The sequence below is a fragment of the Dermochelys coriacea genome, chromosome 20, assembly GCF_009764565.3.
Source record: "Dermochelys coriacea isolate rDerCor1 chromosome 20, rDerCor1.pri.v4, whole genome shotgun sequence".
Classification (NCBI taxonomy): domain Eukaryota; kingdom Metazoa; phylum Chordata; order Testudines; family Dermochelyidae; genus Dermochelys; species Dermochelys coriacea.
In genome coordinates this window covers 5,627,791-5,649,768 of record NC_050087.2, presented here as the reverse complement: position 1 = coordinate 5,649,768, position 21,978 = coordinate 5,627,791, and the positions used below count along the sequence as shown (strand labels likewise).

The 21,978-nt window shown below is 59.7% G+C and overlaps 1 protein-coding gene across 2 annotated transcripts in view; it reads right to left on the bottom strand.

Annotated features, from left to right (window-relative positions):
* The window catches only part of LOC119846165 (nuclear receptor subfamily 1 group D member 2-like), a 32,012-nt gene extending 10,265 nt beyond the window's left edge, over positions 1-21,747 (bottom strand). Inside the window, exons 1-4 of one of the 2 annotated variants that reach the window (XM_038379442.2) lie at positions 21,441-21,747; positions 6,105-6,395; positions 3,484-3,572; positions 3,082-3,226 (exon numbers count right to left, since the gene is read on the bottom strand). In XM_038379442.2, the coding sequence (XP_038235370.1) occupies positions 3,082-3,226; positions 3,484-3,572; positions 6,105-6,395; positions 21,441-21,456 (541 nt within the window). In that variant the 5' untranslated portion in view covers positions 21,457-21,747. Of the gene's footprint in view, positions 1-3,081; positions 3,227-3,483; positions 3,573-6,104; positions 6,396-20,861; positions 20,978-21,440 lie in introns of those variants that run through there. The other variant, XM_043506657.1, reaches the window with a different exon arrangement.
* Positions 21,748-21,978: the final 231 nt, after the last annotated feature.

The following is a 21,978-nucleotide window of genomic DNA, read 5'->3' as shown; positions in this document are numbered from 1 at the left end:
AGGGGCACCAGCAGAGGGGAGGTGGGGGGGGAGCCCAGCGCTGGGATAGCAGGTGGGGCTGCAGGTCGGGATTGAGGGACACCGGCAGAGGGGGCGTGGGAGGAGCCCAGGGCTGGGATAGCAGGTGGGGCTGCGGGTCGGGATTGAGGGACACCGGCAGAGGGGAGGTGGGGGGGGAGCCCAGCGCTGGGATAGCAGGTGGGGCTGCAGGTCGGGATTGAGGGACACTGGCAGAGGGGGCGTGGGAGGAGCCCAGGGCTGGGATAGCAGGTGGGGCGGCGGGTCGGGATTAAGGGTCACCGGCAGAGGGGAGGTGGGGGGGAGCCCAGCGCTGGGATAGCAGGTGGGGCTGCGGGTCGGGATTGAGGGGCACCAGCAGAGGGGGCGTGGGAGGAGCCCAGGGCTGGGATAGCAGGTGGGGCTGCGGGTCGGGATTGAGGGGCACCGGCAGAGGGGAGGTGGGGGGGAGCCCAGCGCTGGGATAGCAGGTGGGGCTGCGGGTCGGGATTGAGGGGCACCAGCAGAGGGGAGGTGGGGGGGAGCCCAGCGCTGGGATAGCAGGTGGGGCTGCAGGTCGGGATTGAGGGACACCGGCAGAGGGGGCGTGGGAGGAGCCCAGGGCTGGGATAGCAGGTGGGGCTGCGGGTCGGGATTGAGGGACACCGGCAGAGGGGAGGTGGGGGGGGAGCCCAGCGCTGGGATAGCAGGTGGGGCGGCGGGTCGGGATTGAGGGACACCGGCAGAGGGGAGGTGGGGGGGAGCCCAGCGCTGGGATAGCAGGTGGGGCTGCGGGTCGGGATTGAGGGGCACCAGCAGAGGGGAGGTGGGGGGGGAGCCCAGCGCTGGGATAGCAGGTGGAGCTGCAGGTCGGGATTGAGGGACACCGGCAGAGGGGGCGTGGGAGGAGCCCAGGGCTGGGATAGCAGGTGGGGCTGCGGGTCGGGATTGAGGGGCACCGGCAGAGGGGGCGTGGGAGGAGCCCAGGGCTGGGATAGCAGGTGGGGCTGCGGGTCGGGATTGAGGGACACCGGCAGAGGGGAGGTGGGGGGGGAGCCCAGCGCTGGGATAGCAGGTGGGGCTGCAGGTCGGGATTGAGGGACACTGGCAGAGGGGGCGTGGGAGGAGCCCAGGGCTGGGATAGCAGGTGGGGCGGCGGGTCGGGATTAAGGGGCACCGGCAGAGGGGAGGTGGGGGGGAGCCCAGCGCTGGGATAGCAGGTGGGGCTGCGGGTCGGGATTGAGGGGCACCAGCAGAGGGGAGGTGGGGGGGAGCCCAGCGCTGGGATAGCAGGTGGGGCTGCAGGTCGGGATTGAGGGACACCGGCAGAGGGGGCGTGGGAGGAGCCCAGGGCTGGGATAGCAGGTGGGGCTGCGGGTCGGGATTGAGGGACACCGGCAGAGGGGAGGTGGGGGGGGAGCCCAGCGCTGGGATAGCAGGTGGGGCGGCGGGTCGGGATTGAGGGACACCGGCAGAGGGGAGGTGGGGGGGAGCCCAGCGCTGGGATAGCAGGTGGGGCTGCGGGTCGGGATTGAGGGGCACCAGCAGAGGGGAGGTGGGGGGGGAGCCCAGCGCTGGGATAGCAGGTGGGGCTGCAGGTCGGGATTGAGGGACACCGGCAGAGGGGGCGTGGGAGGAGCCCAGGGCTGGGATAGCAGGTGGGGCTGCGGGTCGGGATTGAGGGGCACCGGCAGAGGGGAGGTGGGGGGGAGCCCAGCGCTGGGATAGCAGGTGGGGCTGCGGGTCGGGATTGAGGGGCACCAGCAGAGGGGAGGTGGGGGGGGAGCCCAGCGCTGGGATAGCAGGTGGGGCTGCGGGTCGGGATTGAGGGGCACCAGCAGAGGGGAGGTGGGGGGGGAGCCCAGCGCTGGGATAGCAGGTGGGGCTGCAGGTCGGGATTGAGGGACACTGGCAGAGGGGGCGTGGGAGGAGCCCAGGGCTGGGATAGCAGGTGGGGCTGCGGGTCGGGATTGAGGGACACCAGCAGAGGGGAGGTGGGGGGGGAGCCCAGCGCTGGGATAGCAGGTGGGGCGGCGGGTCGGGATTGAGGGACACCGGCAGAGGGGAGGTGGGGGGGAGCCCAGCGCTGGGATAGCAGGTGGGGCTGCAGGTCGGGATTGAGGGACACCGGCAGAGGGGAGGTGGGGGGGAGCCCAGCGCTGGGATAGCAGGTGGGGCAGCGGGTCAGGATTGAGGGGCACCGGCAGAGGGGAGGTGGGGGGGAGCCCAGCGTTGGGATAGCAGGTGGGGCTGCGGGTCGGGATTGAGGGGCACCAGCAGAGGGGAGGTGGGGGGGAGCCCAGCGCTGGGATAGCAGGTGGGGCTGCAGGTCGGGATTGAGGGACACCGGCAGAGGGGAGGTGGGGGGGAGCCCAGCGCTGGGATAGCAGGTGGGGCAGCGGGTCAGGATTGAGGGGCACCGGCAGAGGGGAGGTGGGGGGGAGCCCAGCGCTGGGATAGCAGGTGGGGCGGCGGGTCGGGATTGAGGGACACCGGCAGAGGGGAGGTGGGGGGGAGCCCAGCGCTGGGATAGCAGGTGGGGCTGCAGGTCGGGATTGAGGGACACCGGCAGAGGGGAGGTGGGGGGGAGCCCAGCGCTGGGATAGCAGGTGGGGCAGCGGGTCAGGATTGAGGGGCACCGGCAGAGGGGAGGTGGGGGGGAGCCCAGCGTTGGGATAGCAGGTGGGGCTGCAGGTCGGGATTGAGGGACACCGGCAGAGGGGAGGTGGGGGGGAGCCCAGCGCTGGGATAGCAGGTGGGGCAGCGGGTCAGGATTGAGGGGCACCGGCAGAGGGGAGGTGGGGGGGAGCCCAGCGCTGGGATAGCAGGTGGGGCGGCGGGTCGGGATTGAGGGACACCGGCAGAGGGGAGGTGGGGGGGAGCCCAGCGCTGGGATAGCAGGTGGGGCGGCGGGTCGGGATTGAGGGACACCGGCAGAGGGGAGGTGGGGGGGAGCCCAGCGCTGGGATAGCAGGTGGGGCGGCGGGTCGGGTAGAATCTCGGGCAGGGTAAGTGGGGAGCAGGCTGGCGGGGGACCAGGCCGGGGGAGGAGCAGGGGCGGGAGGCCGGGATCCCTGCGCTCACCGTCGCGGGACATGCCGACAGCCAGGCACTTCTTGAAGCGGCAGTGCTGGCAGCGGTTGCGGTTCATGCGCATGATCATGCAGTTCTCGTTCTTCACGCACATCTTGTAGTTGATGTTCTGCTGGATGCTGCGCCGGAAGAAGCCCTGCAGGGCGCCAACGGGGAGAGGAGTCAGCGCCAGGCAAACCCTGCCCATCTGTGACCCCCCCCAGCCTGCCCCGCCCTGCCTGCTAGCCACTCAGGCTCGGGGTGGGGGGTGGGCGTGCTGGCCATGAGCCGGGTCGCCCGAGGAGACGGCGCCATGGTGACGCTGCGGCTTGCAAGGAGGCTCCGCGTGTCCGCTCCGTCGTCCGTCCCCCCCCCGGCCACCCCGAAACCCCGCCCCTGGCCCCGCCTCCTCACCTTGCAGCCCTCGCAGGCGTGGACACCATAGTGGAAGCCGGAGGCGATGTCCCCGCACACCTTGCACAATAGCACCATCCCGCCTGTCTCTGCAAGGAGGAGAGGGCGGGGTGAGCATCACACTGTTTCGGTCCCCTCCTGCCCACCCCACTGCAGCCTCCCCGACAGAGAGGGAGAGAATCATAGAATCATAGAATATCAGGGTTGGAAGGGACCCCAGAAGGTCATCTAGTCCAACCCCCTGCTCAAAGCAGGACCAAGTCCCAGTTAAATCATCCTAGCCAGGGCTTTGTCAAGCCTGACCTTAAAAACCTCTAAGGAAGGAGATTCTACCACCTCCCTAGGTAACGCATTCCAGTGTTTCACCACCCTCTTAGTGAAAAAGTTTTTCCTAATATCCAATCTAAACCTCCCCCATTGCAACTTGAGACCATTACTCCTCGTTCTGTCATCTGCTACCATTGAGAACAGTCTAGAGCCATCCTCTTTGAAACCCCCTTTCAGGTAGTTGAAAGCAGCTATCAAATCCCCCCTCATTCTTCTCTTCTGCAGACTAAACAATCCCAGCTCCCTCAGCCTCTCCTCATAAGTCATGTGCTCTAGACCCCTAATCATTTTTGTTGCCCTTCGCTGTACTCTTTCCAATTTATCCACATCCTTCTTGTAGTGTGGGGCCCAAAACTGGACACAGTACTCCAGATGAGGCCTCACCAGTGTCGAATAGAGGGGAACGATCACGTCCCTCGATCTGCTCGCTATGCCCCTACTTATACATCCCAAAATGCCATTGGCCTTCTTGGCAACAAGGGCACACTGCTGACTCATATCCAGCTTCTCGTCCACTGTCACCCCTAGGTCCTTTTCCGCAGAACTGCTGCCGAGCCATTCGGTCCCTAGTCTGTAGCGGTGCATTGGATTCTTCCATCCTAAGTGCAGGACCCTGCACTTATCCTTATTGAACCTCATTAGATTTCTTTTGGCCCAATCTTCCAATTTGTCTAGGTCCTTCTGTATCCTATCCCTCCCCTCCAGCGTATCTACCACTCCTCCCAGTTTAGTATCATCCGCAAATTTGCTGAGAGTGCAATCCACACCATCCTCCAGATCATTTATGAAGATATTGAACAAAACGGGCCCCAGGACCGACCCCTGGGGCACTCCACTTGACACCGGCTGCCAACTAGACATGGAGCCATTGATCACTACCCGTTGAGCCCGACAATCTAGCCAGCTTTCTACCCACCTTATAGTGCATTCATCCAGCCCATACTTCCTTAACTTGCTGACAAGAATGCTGTGGGAGACCGTGTCAAAAGCTTTGCTAAAGTCAAGAAACAATACATCCACTGCTTTCCCTTCATCCACAGAACCAGTAATCTCATCATAAAAGGCGATTAGATTAGTCAGGCATGACCTTCCCTTGGTGAATCCATGCTGACTGTTCCTGATCACTTTCCTCTCCTCTAAGTGCTTCAGGATTGATTCTTTGAGGACCTGCTCCATGATTTTTCCAGGGACTGAGGTGAGGCTGACCGGCCTGTAGTTCCCAGGATCCTCCTTCTTCCCTTTTTTAAAGATGGGCACTACATTAGCCTTTTTCCAGTCATCCGGGACTTCCCCCGTTCGCCATGAGTTTTCAAAGATAATGGCCAAGGGCTCTGCAATCACAGCCGCCAATTCCCTCAGCACTCTCGGATGCAATTCGTCCGGCCCCATGGACTTGTGCACGTCCAGCTTTTCTAAATAGTCCCTAACCACCTCTATCTCTACAGAGGGCTGGCCATCTCTTCCCCATTTTGTGATGCCCAGCACAGCAGTCTGGGAGCTGACCTTGTTAGTGAAAACAGAGGCAAAAAAAGCATTGAGTACATTAGCTTTTTCCACATCCTCTGTCACTAGCTTGCCTCCCTCATTCAGTAAGGGGCCCACACTTTCCTTGGCTTTCTTCTTGTTGCCAACATACCTGAAGAAACCCTTCTTGTTACTCTTGACATCTCTTGCTAGCTGCAGCTCCAGGTGCGATTTGGCCCTCCTGATATCTTTCCTACATGCCCGAGCAATATTTTTATACTCTTCCCTGGTCATATGTCCAACCTTCCACTTCTTGTAAGCTTCTTTTTTATGTTTAAGAGAGGCCTACCGATGGGAGCTCCACCCCCTCCCTCGAACCATCTGCCCAGCCCCAGGGTCTCACCTGCCTCCCTCAGACCGATCCACCTTCCTACTGCTGCCCAGACTCACTAACTAGCCTCTCGGAGATGCCCGTTTCCCACCAGACTAGGTTGCCAGCCCTACAGGACTGGGGACCCCCCAAAGAGGGGGTGCATGGTCCACGCTGCGTGTCAATTTGGCCCCTTGAGCTTCATGTGAGAGTACCCTACCCCTCAGTATTCCGGTTGCTTTGGATGGTCTAGTGGTTAGAGCAGGGGGGCTGGGAGTCAGGACTCCTGGGTTCTATCCACAGCTCTGGGAGAGGAGTGGTGTCTAGTGGTTAGAGCAGAGGGGCTGGGCATCAGGACTCCTGGGTTCTACTGCTGAATTGCTGTCCCTTCCCCTCTCTGCGCCTCAGTTTCCCCAGCTGGAGCAGGGGGATGATGACAGAGCGTGCCCTGGTCACTTACTAGAGAAGGTGCCGGTCACGCTGTTCTGCTTGGCCGTGGCAACTCTGCTCTGGGTGGGGGGCGACTGGCCCTTGCTGGGGTACCTGACCCCCTCCGGGAACTGGAAGGCCACCTTGGGCGAGGATGGCGAGCTGGAACCCTGTGGCTTGATGGCCCCAATCTCAGTCAGCGTCAGCTCCTCCAGCGATGAGGGCAGGGAGTGCTGTGGGGAGGGCACCAGGTAGCCGCCGGGTGGGCTGCCTGGGGTGGGGCTGGAGCCGGCCGTGGAGCCCACGTAGAGGATCACGCTGCCTGGGGGAGAGAGAGCAGTGCGGGGGAGGTCAGATGGGGATCTTGGCTTGAGTCCTGCTGCAGAAAACAGCCGGAAGCAACAGCCGGGATAGAGGGTACTAAGGGTCTGCAGCCTCCAATAGGGGCAAGGGAACTGCATTGGGGGACGCAGGTTGGCATCCATCCCCCAGGGCTCAGGCCTGCCAGGGTTTAATCTTGGAGGGCACACAGGTGTTTTCCTGCCTGGCTAGTGTAATGGGAGAGGTGGGGAAAAAGAACAGGGGGCAGGGCAAATGAAACGGGAGGATGAAAAATGAAAGACATGGAGACACAGGGCAGAGAGAAATCTGTGCAACTGACGAACTCCATCACCTCCGAACCCCTGCACGGACTTAGGGTCCCTTCCCTTCCCCTGGCCACAGACAGCTGGAGGGGACGGGACCAGGGAGCGGCTACAGCCCACCTGGCTGGGAGATGGGGAGATCAGAGCCCCCCCTGGAGCTCGCCCAGTGTCTCACGTGGAGCTGCAGCATGGCGGGGGGGAGGAAGGAACACAGTGTCAGCCTGTGTACATGCACTCACACACACGTATACACACAGTCGCCGGGCAGCCCTGAGATGAGGCTGCGGGGAATGTGGGGCAGTGAGGCACGTGCTTCAGAAAGTAGGGCAAACAAACAGATGACAAAATGCAAACCCGCTGGAAGCAGGCCCAGGGGTCCGAGGGTACGGCAGAGGTCGTGCCAAAATTCCCAGGGACGCTGGCATGTGGAGCTGCCCGGGGGGGACGGGACGACGCCAGCTGCCTAGATTCCATCTCCCTGCAGGCCCAGTTCTGAGCGAGAGCTTTGAGCCAAATTCAGGTCGGACACTCAGCCCCCGTCCATGCCCCTCAGTCCCCACCCGCACTGGCAGAGGGGGCATGGGGGGAGCCCTCCTGCCATCCCAGTTCTGCCTTTTGCATTAGCAGAGGCCCCTCCGCCCTCAGTCACAGCAAACTGCCTGAAGATTGTGTGGAGGGAGCCCACAGAGGCGGAGAGGAGATTCATCCCCTTGTGCACGTGGGCACCCACATGCACGCATGTTCCTGGTGACCTATATCAGGAAACTAGCTGCTCTTCTGACTCAAAGATCTCAGCAGGAACCGGTTCCCCCACAGTGGGAACCGTCACACATTCCTTTGAACCCACCAGCACCCAAAATAAGCACTCCCCGCCCCTCCCGGCATTTTCTGAGGTTGTGCCTGTGATTTTAAGAAGGCCCCGATCCGGTCTTTTAACCCGGCAGGTGCTGCCCGGACTCAACCCCCGGCAGCCCAAATTCCAGCTCAGAGCAAATATTTATAGCCAAGCCCCGTCTGCTCCCTGAAAATGGTGGGGTGAAACTCAGAGAGGCCCTTTGCTGTAGCAGCAGGTTGCCAGGCGGGATGGGAGGAGGCACCAGGCTAAGCCAGCTGGGAGATTTGCCCCTTTCGTGCCACCTGTTCCATTCGGCCTGGGGGCAGAGAGAGACCAGGCTGCCATCGGGGCCTGCTCTCCCCATGCCCCCGGGGAGCAGCATGCCCTGGAGCCCAGGTAACACGGCCACAGGGCCTGAGGAATACGTGCACAACAGCCACATGGGCCAGCCGCTTTCTCTCCCCCCGCTCAGCCTGCCAGTCAGTGCCCACCACTCCAAAGCAAGACTCCAGCCCAGTTACTTTCTGCAGGGCAGGAAAGCGCAGGTAGTCTGGCAATAGTTCTCTCCTATCCTGACACCCACAGCACCCCCTGCTGGGAGGGGCTGGGAGTGGCATCCCCAGGAGCTCCTCGACCCCGGCCAGCGCTCCTGCCCCACTCCCTACAGTGCCCCCTGCCGGAATAGGCTGGGACTGGCGTCCCCAGGAGCTCCTCGACCCCGGCCAGCGCTCCTGCCCCACTCCCTACAGTGCCCCCTGCCGGAATAGGCTGGGACTGGCGTCCCCAGGAGCTCCTCGACCCCGGCCAGCGCTCCTGCCCCACTCCCTACAGTGCCCCCTGCCGGAATAGGCTGGGACTGGCGTCCCCAGGAGCTCCTTGACCCCGGCCAGCGCTTCTGCCCCACTCCTACAGCGCCCCCTGCTGGGAGGGGCTGGGCCTGGAGTAGCCCAATACAATTTTTAAACCCCCCCCCCCACTCCTCAAGTATAGTTGATTAAAATTCAAGCTGGCAGCAGAAATGAGAGGATTGACACCCCTCTCTCTTGCTAACAGAGGGACGGACAGACAGATGATGCCAGGGATGTGGGGTCAGGGGTAGGAGTGAGCACAACAGGAGGGAGGCAGAAGGGGTCAGGACAGGGGGACAGGAGGCAGAAGGGGGCACAATCGGGGCAGGGTGTAGATGGCACAATGGAGGGCAGAGGGGGCACAAAGGGGGGCAGGGGGGTTGGAGAGGTCATGCCGGGGGGCAGAAGGGAGAGGCAGGGGGTAGGAGAGGGCACAAGGGAGGGCTATGCGGTAGGAGAGGGCACGCTGGGGGGCAGAAGGGAGGAGCAGGGAGTAGTACAGGGCACAAGGGAGGGCTAGGGGGTAGGAGAGGGCATGCCGGAGGGCAGAAGGGAGGGGCAGGGGTAGGACAGGGCACAAGGGGGAGTAGGACAGGGCACAAGGGGGCAGGGGGGCAGAAGGAAAGGGGAGGGGCATGGGTAGGAGAGGGCACAAGGGAGGGCTAGGGGGTAGGAGAGGGCACGCCGGGGGGCAGGGGGCAGAAGGGAGGGGCAGGGGGTAGGACAGGGCACAAGGGGGGGTAGGAGAGAGCACGCCGGGGGACAGAGGAGCAGAAGGGAGGGGGAGGGGCATGGGTAGGAGAGGGCATAAGGGAGGGCTAGGGGGTAGGAGAGGGCACGCCAGGAAGCAGGGGGCAGAAGGGAGGGGCAGGGGTAGGACAGGGCACAAGGGAGGGCTAGGGGGTAGGAGAGGGCATGCCGGGGGGGCAGAAGGGAGGGGCAGGAGTAGGACAGGGCACAGGGGGGGTAGGAGAGGGCACGCTGGGGGGCAGGGGGCAGAAGGGAGGGGCAGGGGTAGAACAGGACACAAGGGAGGGCTAGGGGGTAGGAGAGGGCACGCCGGGGGGCAGGGGGCAGAAGGGAGGGGCAGGGGGTAGGACAGGGCACAAGGGGGGGTAGGAGAGAGCACGCCGGGGGACAGAGGAGCAGAAGGGAGGGGGAGGGGCATGGGTAGGAGAGGGCATAAGGGAGGGCTAGGGGGTAGGAGAGGGCACGCCGGGAAGCAGGGGGCAGAAGGGAGGGGCAGGGGTAGGACAGGGCACAAGGGAGGGCTAGGGGGTAGGAGAGGGCATGCCGGGGGGGCAGAAGGGAGGGGCAGGAGTAGGACAGGGCACAGGGGGGGTAGGAGAGGGCACGCTGGGGGGCAGGGGGCAGAAGGGAGGGGCAGGGGTAGAACAGGACACAAGGGAGGGCTAGGGGGTAGGAGAGGGCACGCCGGGGGGCAGGGGGCAGAAGGGAGGGGCAGGGGTAGGAGAGGGCACTCCAGGGCCGGGGGGGCGGGGGCAGGAGAGGACATCATCGCCCCCCCCATCAGGTCACGGCTCGCACGTGTCCGCCCGGGGCGCGGTGCCGGGAACAGCAGCGGGCGGGCGCCGCGCCAGCCCCGGGACACCTGAGCGGCTGCTCACATGGCTGCGGCGGCCCGGGGCGCTCGGGCGGGGGGGGTGCGATGGCTCCGGCTCGGTGCAGTGGCGATGGGCGGGGGGGGGCGCCCTCTTTCAGACGCCCCTAAGCTCCCGAATGGGGGGACGGGGGTAGCGGCAAAAGTGCCCGCGTGCAACGGGGGCTCGGCTGGGCCGATGGACAGACCGACAGACCTCGGGGGCGGCATCTCAAAGCTACCCGCCCTCTCCCTCATCCCCCTCCCACTGTGCCGAGGGGGGGGGGAAGGGAATAGAACCCAGGAGTCCTGGCTGTCAGCCCCTCCCTCAACCACTAGTCCCCACTCCCCTTCTGGAGCCCTGCACAGAACCCAGGAGTCCTGGCTGCCCTTTGTCTGCCCTAACCACTACCCCTACTGCCAGAACTGGGATCAGAACCCAGGTGTCCTGGCTTAGGACCCCCCCACCCACTCTAACCACTAGTCCCCACTCCCCTCCCCGTTCTGGGACCAGAATCCGGCTGTCCACTCCCAGACCAAAAATTAACCCTTTAAGGCTTTCTAGCGGGCTAATGCAAACAGTTGGGGGTGGACAGGAGGTCTGCCCCCACCCTGCAGTGCCAGGGGTTAACCATTACCATGCTGGGGTTTTGCAGCTTGGCAGCCAGGCGGACGCTCCTGCCCACGCCTGGCCCTGTCGTTCATCCAAAATCTTGAAAACACTTTAAACGTTTATTTTTGAGCAAGGTGTAAATTTCCCTGCTCCCCTTCGGTTCGGGTCTGTCCATTGCTTGGTGCCAAGGCCCAGCAGTGGGTCCAGTCTATATCTGGCCGAAGGACAGGAGCTGGGACCGTCAGCCTGCCAGAGTTAACTCCTTTTGCAAATCCGGGTGTTGGGTTTCTTACATCTTAAATCCAACTGCTGGGTTTGGCTCCAGACCCAGCTGCTGGGTTTCAGCTTTGGATCTGGAATCAGAATCAGCTGTCAGATTCTGAGTTTGGCTCCGGACCCAGGTTGGGATGCGGATGTCGGGTACTGGGATCAGATCTGGACCCAGCGGTTCCGTTCAGGGTCCTTTCCATGCTGGCCCAAGGACTCTCCCCAGGGCTTTTCTCTAAGGCGTAGCTGCCGATGTGTATCAGGGTTTGGAAGTGTTAATGGACTGCTGGGGGCAAGCGGGGGGACGGCTGGGGACCTGGCTCCCACGACCCATCAGCTGCTGGGTGCCCTGGACTCATCTGATGGCCTTTAACAAAATGGGGCTGTCCCATTGTGGGGGCACCCTCCCCCCCTTGACAGGGCCTTGCCGTTGCAGCCAGCAGACAGACCAACAAATTGCCCTGCGCCTGGTGCTTCCTGCTTCCCGATTATGGCCCCTTCCAAAGGGGGTTAGAGCCCCACTGGGTGGTTGGCACCCCTGGGCAACGCACAAGCAGCCTATAATTCAGCTCTTGCCTCCTCTATGGGCCAAAAACTTGCCCTCTGGCTCTGGATCCTCTTGAAGGCGAGGTCTGGATTTGACAAACTTGGATCTGAACTCGCCCCAATGGTTTGGGTTCAAGGTCAGGTACAGACGGGGGCCTGTTTCCCTGTTCAGATGCCGCAGGCATCTTATGGGAATGGTGGCTGGGCAGGGGATGTTGGGGGATCGGGATCCCCAAAGGGCAGCTTGCAAAACTGCATCACTATCAGCCCACTGCCCTGGCCCCCATCCAGCTGCAGGACCTTACACTGCGGGATCCCAAACCAGACACTGACCCAGTCCTGCAACCCACAGCTCCTGTTGATTTCAAGCACTGGGAATACAGGGGAAGCCGAAATGGCACATTCCCTCTTCAGATTTAGATCCATTTCCCCTTAGACCTCTCAGTCCATTTCTCTTGGATAAATGCACCACTTTTCACATTAAGATAGCATGTAGATCCCCAGTGGAGATCAGGGCCCTATTGTGCTGGGCACTGCACAGACAGAGTTAGGGGCTCCCTGCCCCCAAAAGTGCCCAGTCTAAATAGACAAAGGGTGGCAGAGGAAACAGATGCCAAGAGAGAGGAAGTGACTTGCCCAGAAGCTGGCAGTGGCAGAGCTGAAGAAGAGCCCAGCTGCCTTGAGTCCTAGTTCAGTACTCTAGCCACTAGACCACGCTGCCTAAAGGACACCAGGGCCTCTGAGTTTCCCTGGCTCTGTTTCGTCGCAGCCATTTGCAGCCCGGTTGGCACCTTCTGCCCCAGAGCGGCGATTAGCACAATGGCGCCGTCCCAGCCTTGCTGACTTGACAATCTGACACGGGGACCCGCTGCTTTCGGAAAAGGGGCATCGTGGAAAATAAAAAAAAAAAACCCGTCCCCACCGGGGGACTGATTTCAGCAGAGCTACTGGAGCTGGGAACGCAGCAGAGGTTAAGACGCCGCACTGTGTGTTTCACCGGCACTGAGGGGAGGAGGGGGGCGGAGGAGAAGGGGGGAATCCATCATGAAGACACCTTCTCCTTCGTGTTGCACTGGAAGCAGCTGCTGCCTCCCGTACCTGGTGACCTGAATTCTTCTGACAAAGGCAAATCCCACTGCGCTCTCAAACATATTTATAAGGCATGTCACACGCCGCAGCTTCCCCAGCTCCCAGCAGCTGGGGGAGTCCTTGTACATTTCACAGGCCGGGCCGGCTCACCACCATCCGTTTGCAGCGTTTAAACCCCATTATCCTCTCTCTCCAGACACGGGAAGCATGTTTTTGGGTTTGGTTTTTGGTTTTTTTTTTGGTGCTTGGCTTTCGGAGTTATTTAGAGGCTGAATCCAAGCTGGCCTTTGCAGTCCCACACGTGTCTCTTAAGCCCTCCCCGCCTCCCCCGGCAATCTGTCCAGAACTGCAGCCAAATACCAAATAAAAAAAAAAAACCCTCAGAAACAAATGCAGGTTCATGGGTAAACAAGGGGTGGGAGGTCATGCTGACCCCTTTCTGACCCTGGCTCTGCTGATTTCGGTTGCCCCAAAATTGCAGACTGCCTGAGTTTTTAGAGGTGCTGAGGACCCCACAATTCCAGCTGAAGTCAAGCGGGTGGCAGCCCTGAAAATCAGCCCCCCTCCCTGCCACAGTGTCCCTTCTGCCTGTGTGTTTTCCACGCTGGGGAAGCCTTGGACTGGAGGCCTATTCTTCATGCCAGCGTGTGGGGGTTTTACACACCACCGTGACTCGGCAAGATCGTGATGTCTGTCACTGATTTGGAGCAAGAAAGTGGGTCAGTTTCACCCACAGTAAAATAACTTGTCGCATCGGGCAACTGAGGGTCAGATCTCGGGTTCCCAGCTTGGGACTCCTCGCTGGAGCAAGACAGGACATTTGGAGCTGTAACTCCAGTGCCTTGGAGTTCGTAAGGGTCGTGTGTTGGATCTGGGGTTCCTGACCCCCGCAGAAGCCAAGACACAACCTGGCTCTTCAGTCCAATCTGTCCCTCCCCTCCCAACTCCTTCCCATGTCACCTAGGTGCTGCAGGGGATTGGGATGCAGGTGATTTCCCTCCACCCCTCCAGACAGGCTACTGCAGCCTGAGTTACACAAAGGGTGTTAACATCCTTGGCTTGTATAGCTCCTCACTAATGTGATTTAACCTTTATCCTGTGACAGTGCCCAGAAGCCTCTGCCAATTCAGGCACCATCGTACTGTGCTCAGACCAGAACACCCCGGGATTTCAGGGTGTTGAAAATCCAGCTCCAAATTTCTTGCCTGGCACAACGCTCCATTTGCAACCATCTCAGGTGCCTGAGCTCTAAGCAACTTCCTGCAAAAAGAGGACAAGCTGGGGCCCCCAGGCGGTAGGAAACAGCCCCCCTCTCCCCCGGCAAGATGGGATGCTGCATCCCTGCGTATGGCAAAGTGTAAATAAATGAGATTACCCAGAAAGGGAACACGCGTCTAGTAAAGGACTTAGCTGCGCTGCCAGGAGACACTAGCTACTCGTGCGGGGTTTAATCTTCCAGCACGTTCCTTCACCAGTGGAGCGAGGGGCGGGGGGAGGAAACTGCCTCGCGCTTTTTTTGGCTTAAGTAGGTTACGCAAATCAGAGTGCATCTGGCACTCAAATCGGCGCGAATCTGGGAGCAGGGACAGCAGGGCAAGTAGCCCCACAGAGCTCGAGTGTCCGGCGTCAGGGGGAGAAGGGCAGGCAGCAAAGATCGCCCGCTCTCAGGGGTGGGGCTGGCTCAGATCTGGGCGAGAGAATCCCTGTATAAACAGCTGCCATGCCCCAGCCCAGAGGTGGCTGCATCTCAGCAGTGGGGGAATGATCCCCGGGTTGTCTTTTTGTTCTCTTTGTGCGGGGTCCTGCTCTGTGCCCGAGACTCTTGAGCACATCTGCACTACAATAATGAATAATAATAATCAGGAGCATAGTATTTCAATGACTCTCCCTCCCTAGTCTGACTACTTCCACAGCCCCATCACCAAAAGCTCCAACCATCTAGGGATGGCATTTTCTAAGCCAGCCAAAGGCCAGGATCCCCATGGGGTCAATTCGCAAAGAGACATTGATTTTTTCCAGAGAGCCCCGCACCCAGCAGCTGGGACAAAATCAGGGCCAGATTCTCCAGCATCCAACACACCCGAGATGAAGCCACTTGCATCAGTGCCTAAATTGGAGCTAAAATTCTGGCCTCCTAGCCTCTGGCTTGCTTGATGCTGGGGGGCTTCCGCTCCCCCCAGCTTACAGACCCAGGGGTCCTGTGGGAAGCCACAACGCAGCCTGCATTCTCTCACTCCCAGCTGAGCTGCGTGTTGATTTTAACCAGTCAATTTTCTTGCTTTTGGGGAGACTTTCCTTCCAAGACAGATGAGTGGAGAACCCCGCTTTACCAAGTGGGGAGCAGCAAAAGCCAGCAGCTGAGCTGACTGCTCTGCCTTGGCTTCCAAGTTTGGCAGCCCCCTGCCACAAAAGGAAAGGCCCCTTTCCTTTGAGCAATTGGGGAGCCCACTCTGCAGGGATGCCTGACCATGCTGGATTTACAAGGAGGTGGGAGAGGTTGGCATGTGGGTGAGGGGGGTCAGGGACAGGATGGGAAGGGGTCTCTGGAGAATTGAGTGGGGAGTCACTGTACAGAGCGACCCCCTTGCACATGAGTGGATGGGGGTAACGATAAATGGAGGAGCAGAGTTCCCCATTTTGGACCCAGATCTGCATTCTGGTTCTGCCTGCCATGGAAGTTGGGGTGGGGGATCCCTTCCAAGCAGAGATGGGTCTGACCCCATCCCCTCCACCACTACCCACACCCCAAGCTTTGGGGAAGGGGCTGCAAACATAATCCAATCTGGGGCCCTCAAAGCACTTTACTCAGGTCCCTAGGCGAGTAGTCTTATCCCTGCTTTTCAGAGAAGGAAACTGAGGCACAGATGGAGCCACTAGTAAAGCTGACAAGAGGAGCCAGCATCCCAGTCCAGTGCTCTGTGCTATGGGCCTGGATGCTCCCAATTTTGGCTGTAGATTTTTGTGGTTCGTGGCCATAGCAATGAAAGAAAAAGCTGTTTGGAGGGGCTGTTTTAAAGCTTGCTGGGCCCTTAGGGGAAGGCATGGAAGCAACAGAGAACCAGACCTCTCCCCCTGGAGAGACAGATTCCCTCAGTTGCTGATATTTGTTCTCCAGCAAAAGCTCTTTTCAGAGGTGCAGATTTTGAGGCCAGAAGGCACCACTTTGATAATCTAATCTGGTTTTCTGTGTAGTCCAACCCAGAGACTGTCCCCAGCCACTCCTGCATGGCCCGGGCAAGAGACCCCCCCCCAGCCAAGGATCCCTACATGGCCCAGGCCAGAGACCCTCCCCCTGTGATCCCTGCGTCCAGCCCATATCTTGGGGTTGAGCTAGGGCATATGTTTTGATGCCCGGGCCAGAGCCAGGTGCGTCTCCTTGGCCAACAGGAACCAGGCAAGAGGCAACCCCTCCCCTTCCTCTTGGAGACAAGAGGGCTTTTCCAGTTGCCATGCAAACGAGACAGCCTAACAAACTGCAAACCCCCCCCCCCCCGCTTTTTTTTCTCTAGGGCCAGCTTCCTATCCATTTTCAAGCCGGTTTCAGCCTCCCTGGCACCTGGGTGCCCCGCCGACGTCTGCAGACAAGCAGCAGAGAGAGCAAATTAGGTCAATGTCACCGTGACGGTGGACAAGATATATGAGGTGACGCAGCCTCTGGATCAGGGACTGGGCGTGGGGGGGTGGCAGCCCAGAACTAACTCCCGACCCTTGAGCATACACCCCACCACCGCCCCACTAGCTGGGTAGCTCCAGGAGGGGAGACAAGCCCCCCACGCTCCGGTGGCACAATGAAAGAGCCCTGAAACAAAGAGTGTGCCGAAATCCCAGCCGAGAAAACAATCAAGCCATCTGCTTTCCTCCGGCCCCAGCTCAGCTTTGGGGGAAAAATCACCCTGCTGCTCAGGCAACATTTAGTGTCCCCTTGGAGATATTTATTTCAAGCACTGGCTCCCACTCCCCCCCTCCGCCCCGCACGTTCCCCTAATTAACGGGCTGATTAGGGAACGAGGAGAACATTCTGGGTGCTTCAAGGAAGAACTGCCAACCTACCCAGGTTCTTTTTCGGTGTCTGGGCAGATGAAGTACTACTCCTTTCAACTATGAGCAGGGAGGGACAGCTCTTGGTGTCTACAAACCAGGGTGATTGGTATGCAGGAGGCAAAGGGATTGGGCTGGTGGCCGCTGGTGTGCAATTCATCAGTGCTCAGAGGAGCAAGTGGATCTAGGGCCTTGCTGGGACTCAGGAGACCTGGCTTCTGGTCCCAGCTTTGCCACGGCCTTTCTCTGTGCCTCAGTTTCCCCTCTGTCTCTTTGTCTACGTAGATCTGGGGCAGGGGCTCTCTGTCTTGCTTAGAGTGTGCCATGTATGGACAGGCCTGCCAGTAGATTTCAGATCCCGTCTTCCATGAACTTCCGCCAACAGCAGGAGAATGGGCATCTCTCACCTTCTCTAGGTGCTGGACAAAGAACAAAGCCACTAAACTGCGGAGCCACCCGTAACAATACTGCAGAGCTGAGCAGAGAGCGCATCCTGCTGCCATAAATGCCTGGCTATTGGGGAACAGAAATGGGTCTTTTTGGATCACGCCCAGGGAGGCATCTCGCACTGGTAAAGACCCTGATCCTGCAATTTGTCCCTATTCAGCCCGTGTGCCTCACGTGTGCTTAAGTCCCACTGGATGTAGGTGCCTAACTCCCTTAGGCACTTCTAAGAATCCCAGCCCAGGCTCCCAGCAGCATCAGAAGACAGTATTGGATGGATAACCCAGAAGCTGTCACTTTGGTTCCTCCAGAGGCCCGCTCAGGCATGCCCGTGATAACACCTGACACCCCCTCTCAAGAAATACCTGCACGCACCCCCCTCGCTTTCATGTGACAGGCTGCAGCAGACTCATCCAGGGAAGGAGCACTTTCAAGCCAAATAATCAAAGCCCCAGGATAAACCCTCAACTGTGCCCTGTAAGAAACCCAAATCCAGATTGTGGGCGAGGAACAGGCTGTGTGGGCACCCCTGCCTGCAGGGAGATGGACAATGTCCAGGTGCAGGGCATGTCCACTCATCTCTGAATTGTCAGGGGCCTGTTCTGATCCTTCCTTAAACCCTGGGGGCCGCTCGCTTGCGAGGCACCGTGCATGTAGGTCCCGGAAGGGAGGTGCAGAGCAGAGACAGAGAGCAAGAGGCGTTGCAGCACAAGGAGATTTGGCCCGAGATGCAGCAGACGGCAAGGTTTGCAGCTAACCTCCAGGGGCCATTTTTCTTCTCTCCGAACCCAGCTCCCCATGCGGGGCACAGGGCAGTGCAGTCCAATGGGCTGATCTTGCACTGAGCAGTGCTCTAATGAGGACTGCCACTAGGGGGCACTCAGAACACTGGGAGGGGTAGCTGCTGCTCCCAGTTTGCACTTGTGTCAGGGCACGGGATGCAGTCTCCCCGGCAACGAGCACGGCCCTGGCATTTTACTTAGCAGTGTAGAGTGGTGCCCTTCACCAAGGCATCTGGTACCACTATAAACCAACTGTCTTGACCCATCACAAACCAACTGCCTCGGTAAACAATCCCTATTAGGAAGGGCCAAGTCTGGTGTTACTGTAATACAGAGCAGGCCCTGCCCTGGGCAAGTCACTGCCTTTCTCCGTGCCTCAGTTTCCCCACCCACTCTTTGTCTATTTAGATTTGGGGCAGGGTCTCTCTGTTTTGTTTGGAGTGCACCAGGTATGGACAGGTATGTCAGTAGATTTCAGCTTCCATCTTGTATGAGCTCCTGCCACCAGCGGGCAAATGGGAATCTCCCATCTTCTCTAGGTCCCCATCACTGAACTGTCCCCACCGTATTGTCTGAGCACCTTACAATCCTTAATGGATTTAATGACCCCCACGAAGAAGGGCTGGGCCATCCCCATTCTACAGGTAGGAAACTGAGACACAGGGGATTAAGTGACATGCCCAAGGTCATCTGGCAAATCGGTGGCAGAGCTGGACATTGCGCCCCACCCAACTCTCCCAAGTGCCACTCCAAGAGCTCTGACCTTCCTACCTCTTCTCACCCCTGGCAAGCGGAGCCTCCTGGGACAACAGTGAGTGTGACCTCAGCAGCGCAGCAGCTGTGACTGGTCGGATAAGCACTTCCCCGGCTCCTGGGGAATGTGTCCAACACCTTGAACTTCACGTGACCCCAAGGAGAAGATTGGGGCTCTTAGCCTCCTAAATGAGATCCGCCTAAGCCAAGCTGGTGAGTTCAACACTCACATTCCAGCTCGCCAGGTTTTAATGACCTGGCTGGATGCTGGAAGCGCACACACTCACACCCACACACCCACCCTCCTGCGTGACATCCTCTGAGTCACCAGCAATCTTCCCATAAGCGTGATTTACCCGGGAAGCCTCGGGCACGTACAGCTCAGCCGGAGTGAATTACGGTCAGCAGAAGACACAGCCTCCAGAGCTGCGCCCTGGCTGCCAGGGGGAAGGGGACAGGAGGCAAGAATAGCACACAGGCATGTTTGGGAGCTGCCCCATGGCCCAGGTGGCCACTGGAGAGCAGGGGCACTGAGAGCCATTGAACCAAACTGTAAACCCTGGATAGGATGGAAACCACTTCAAGCTGGGGGTGTGGCAGCCCCCCTAGCTCCAGCGCCTATGCTGGAGAGGCCAAGCAACGGCTCTTGGGCTGCCAGTCCCAGCCCCGGGATAGACTAGACAGACAGACAGAGCCACGAGTGGACAGCAAAAGGAGACAGCTAGGATCCTATTGGACACAGAGGGTGCTTCATAGATAGATAGATAGATAGATAGATAGATAGATATTGGGGAGGGAGGGCAGATGTAGGGGGGATGGATAGACAGGTAGATATGGGCAGGGAGGAGGGATGGATAAGGGAATGGATGGACAGGTAGAGGCGGGCAGGGAGGGGGGTTGGATAAGGGGATGGATGGACAGGTAGAGACGGGCAGGGAGGGGGGATGGATAAGGGGATGGATGGACAGGTAGAGGCGGGCAGGGAGAGGGGATGGATAAGGGGATGGATGGACAGGTAGAGACGGGCAGGGAGGGGGGTTGGATAAGGGGATGGATGGACAGGTAGATATGGGGAGGGCCTGGAGAAAATTGTGATTTTTTGTGGCAAATTCACGGCCGCATCCTTCGCATAAAACTGCTGCCATGTCCCCCTGCACTGCTGCTATTTACTCTGGTGGCTGCAGACTTTTTCCTCCTCTCCTCCTTTCTCCCGCCCACCTGCCGCTGACCCAGTTGCTGGATGTGTGCAGTTCCCTGCATACCCCTACTTGACAGCACGAGGGGCCTTCCGTACGACAGGATGTTACAAAGGTGATGTCAAAATGCAAACCAACTCAGCATGATGTCACCACATGGCACAGTGACCTCAAAGGACCAATGTGACCCAAATGTGACATCATGACAAGCACTGGCGTGACATCCTCAAGATGCCAACGTGAGCTGGTGTGACATCGCCCATGGCCCAGTGGTCTCAAATCACTGCCTCGAAACACCGACGCGACCCGAGTGTGACATCACTGGGCAGCAGGGTAACATCCTCAGGATGCCAGCATACCCTGGCATGACATCAAGACACCAGTGTGACCCATGGTGATGTCGCGACACTGCACGGTGACATTGCAAGATGCCACAATGACCTCATGTCCAAATGCCATTGCGTGGATCCCTCTCACCCCACAGAAGCGATGCCAGGACCCGCAAACACTGTGGTGATCCTAGAAATGAACATGAAGTGCCCTCAGCTGATGCTGTGACATCTGGGATGGCGGCCGTTACAGGAGAGATTTTGATATTTCAGAGGGACCCATTACATCTTAATTACCTCAATTGCTTCCCTCCACACCCCCCCCCCCACCCTCCACACCCCCCAGTGCTGCAAGCTGCTTAGAAGTGATTTACACAGGAGGATGAAATGCAGGAAGAGGGGTTCCCTGCCCCAGAGGGGAGGGGGTTCCCGTGCCCCTGGCACACAGAAAGAGGAACCCCCAGGTGAACTCTAATTACAAGGCACAGGGCAGCAGCTTTCGCCAAAGGGCTAGTGGTGGGACAGGGGTAGAACTGCATTGTATTATCCCCACTTCCCATGGGCATATCCTGCCCTCGATCAATGCCAGTGCCAATCCGGAGTCGCGCCACCCACATCAGTCGTGGAAATGAGAGAGGTGACTGCCCCCCCACCACTATCCCAAGCGCCGGCCGCAAACTCCCCATTAGTAGGTCAATGCCATGCCTCCCACGTCACTCGCCCAATTCCCAGCTAGCCAGGGGCAATCCTCTTGCCACCCTCCCGAGTGCCGGGCCATGTCTGCAGGGACCTGGTGTCACACACCTTTCTCTGTGCCGGTCCCACGGGGGGGAAATCGCTGGAGACAGGTTAGAGGAGGATTGCAGGCTCTCTCCCATCAAACAGAATGCACCACCGATTCGCATCCTCCCTCTGCCTCTACGGAACCATTCCCCCCCCCCCACCCCGGCTCAGCACCTCCCCTGGAGCCCACCCCCAGGGCCCCCCCCAAACGAAGCCTCCCCTCTAAGCTTTAACCCTTCGTGCTTTTCAGCCGTGCAAAAAAAAAAAAAAAAAAGATACTGCCCAGTTTACAAATTCCAGCCTCTGAAAAGTCCACCTGCCTCTCACCCCCCCCCCCCCGGTGGGGAGAAGGGAAATAAAGCAAAGCGGGGAGGGGCGGCTTCTGATTTAGCTGCAGCAGAAAGTAGCTTATCTGTCAGCCAGCCCATTCTGGAAGCTGCAAGAGAATCCTTGAAATAAACACAGCACCGATGAGCTCCCCAGGTGCGTCAGCAATTTGTGACCCCCCCCCAAACAAATCCCGGGCCAGCCCCGGGTCCCTAGGGCAATCCGTGACCGCGATGCTTCGGGGCGTGCAGCTCAGAAAGGCCGTGCTCTTACCAGGACTGTTATCCATGGTGATCTCTGTCTGGCTTGTCCTTAATTTCACCCGGACCCCTTTCGGGGAGGCAGGCAGGAGTGTGTGAGGGGGGGGCTGTGTGTGTGTGGGGGGGGGGGTTTGTCTGTGGCCACCCGGCTTTCTCCTCCGCGGCTCCTCCGGGCGTGTTCGCTCCCGAGCCGCCAGCTGCCCAAATGCCTTTAGATTCCAGAAGGCAAAACCCCCGGCAGCCGCTTGTAGCTTCCACGTGCTCCGAACCGGGGCTGGAGCTTTCTCCGCGTCTACACGGGCGGCCGGCTCAGTCGGGGATTAGCAAGCGGCTCGTTTCCTAGCCAGGCGGGGCTGCGGGGGAGTCGGGCGCTGGCGATGCCTTCGCGGGCGGCTCGTGTGTTGACGGCATGTGAGCAGCCCGAGCCGTGCCCCACTGACACACATTTCAGGCAAGGAGCGGGGGGGGGGGCTCAGCTCTGCGGAGCACATGGGTAAGGGGCGGAGCTGGGGGCGAGTAAACACGTCTCGTTGGAGCGCGGAGCGAGCTCG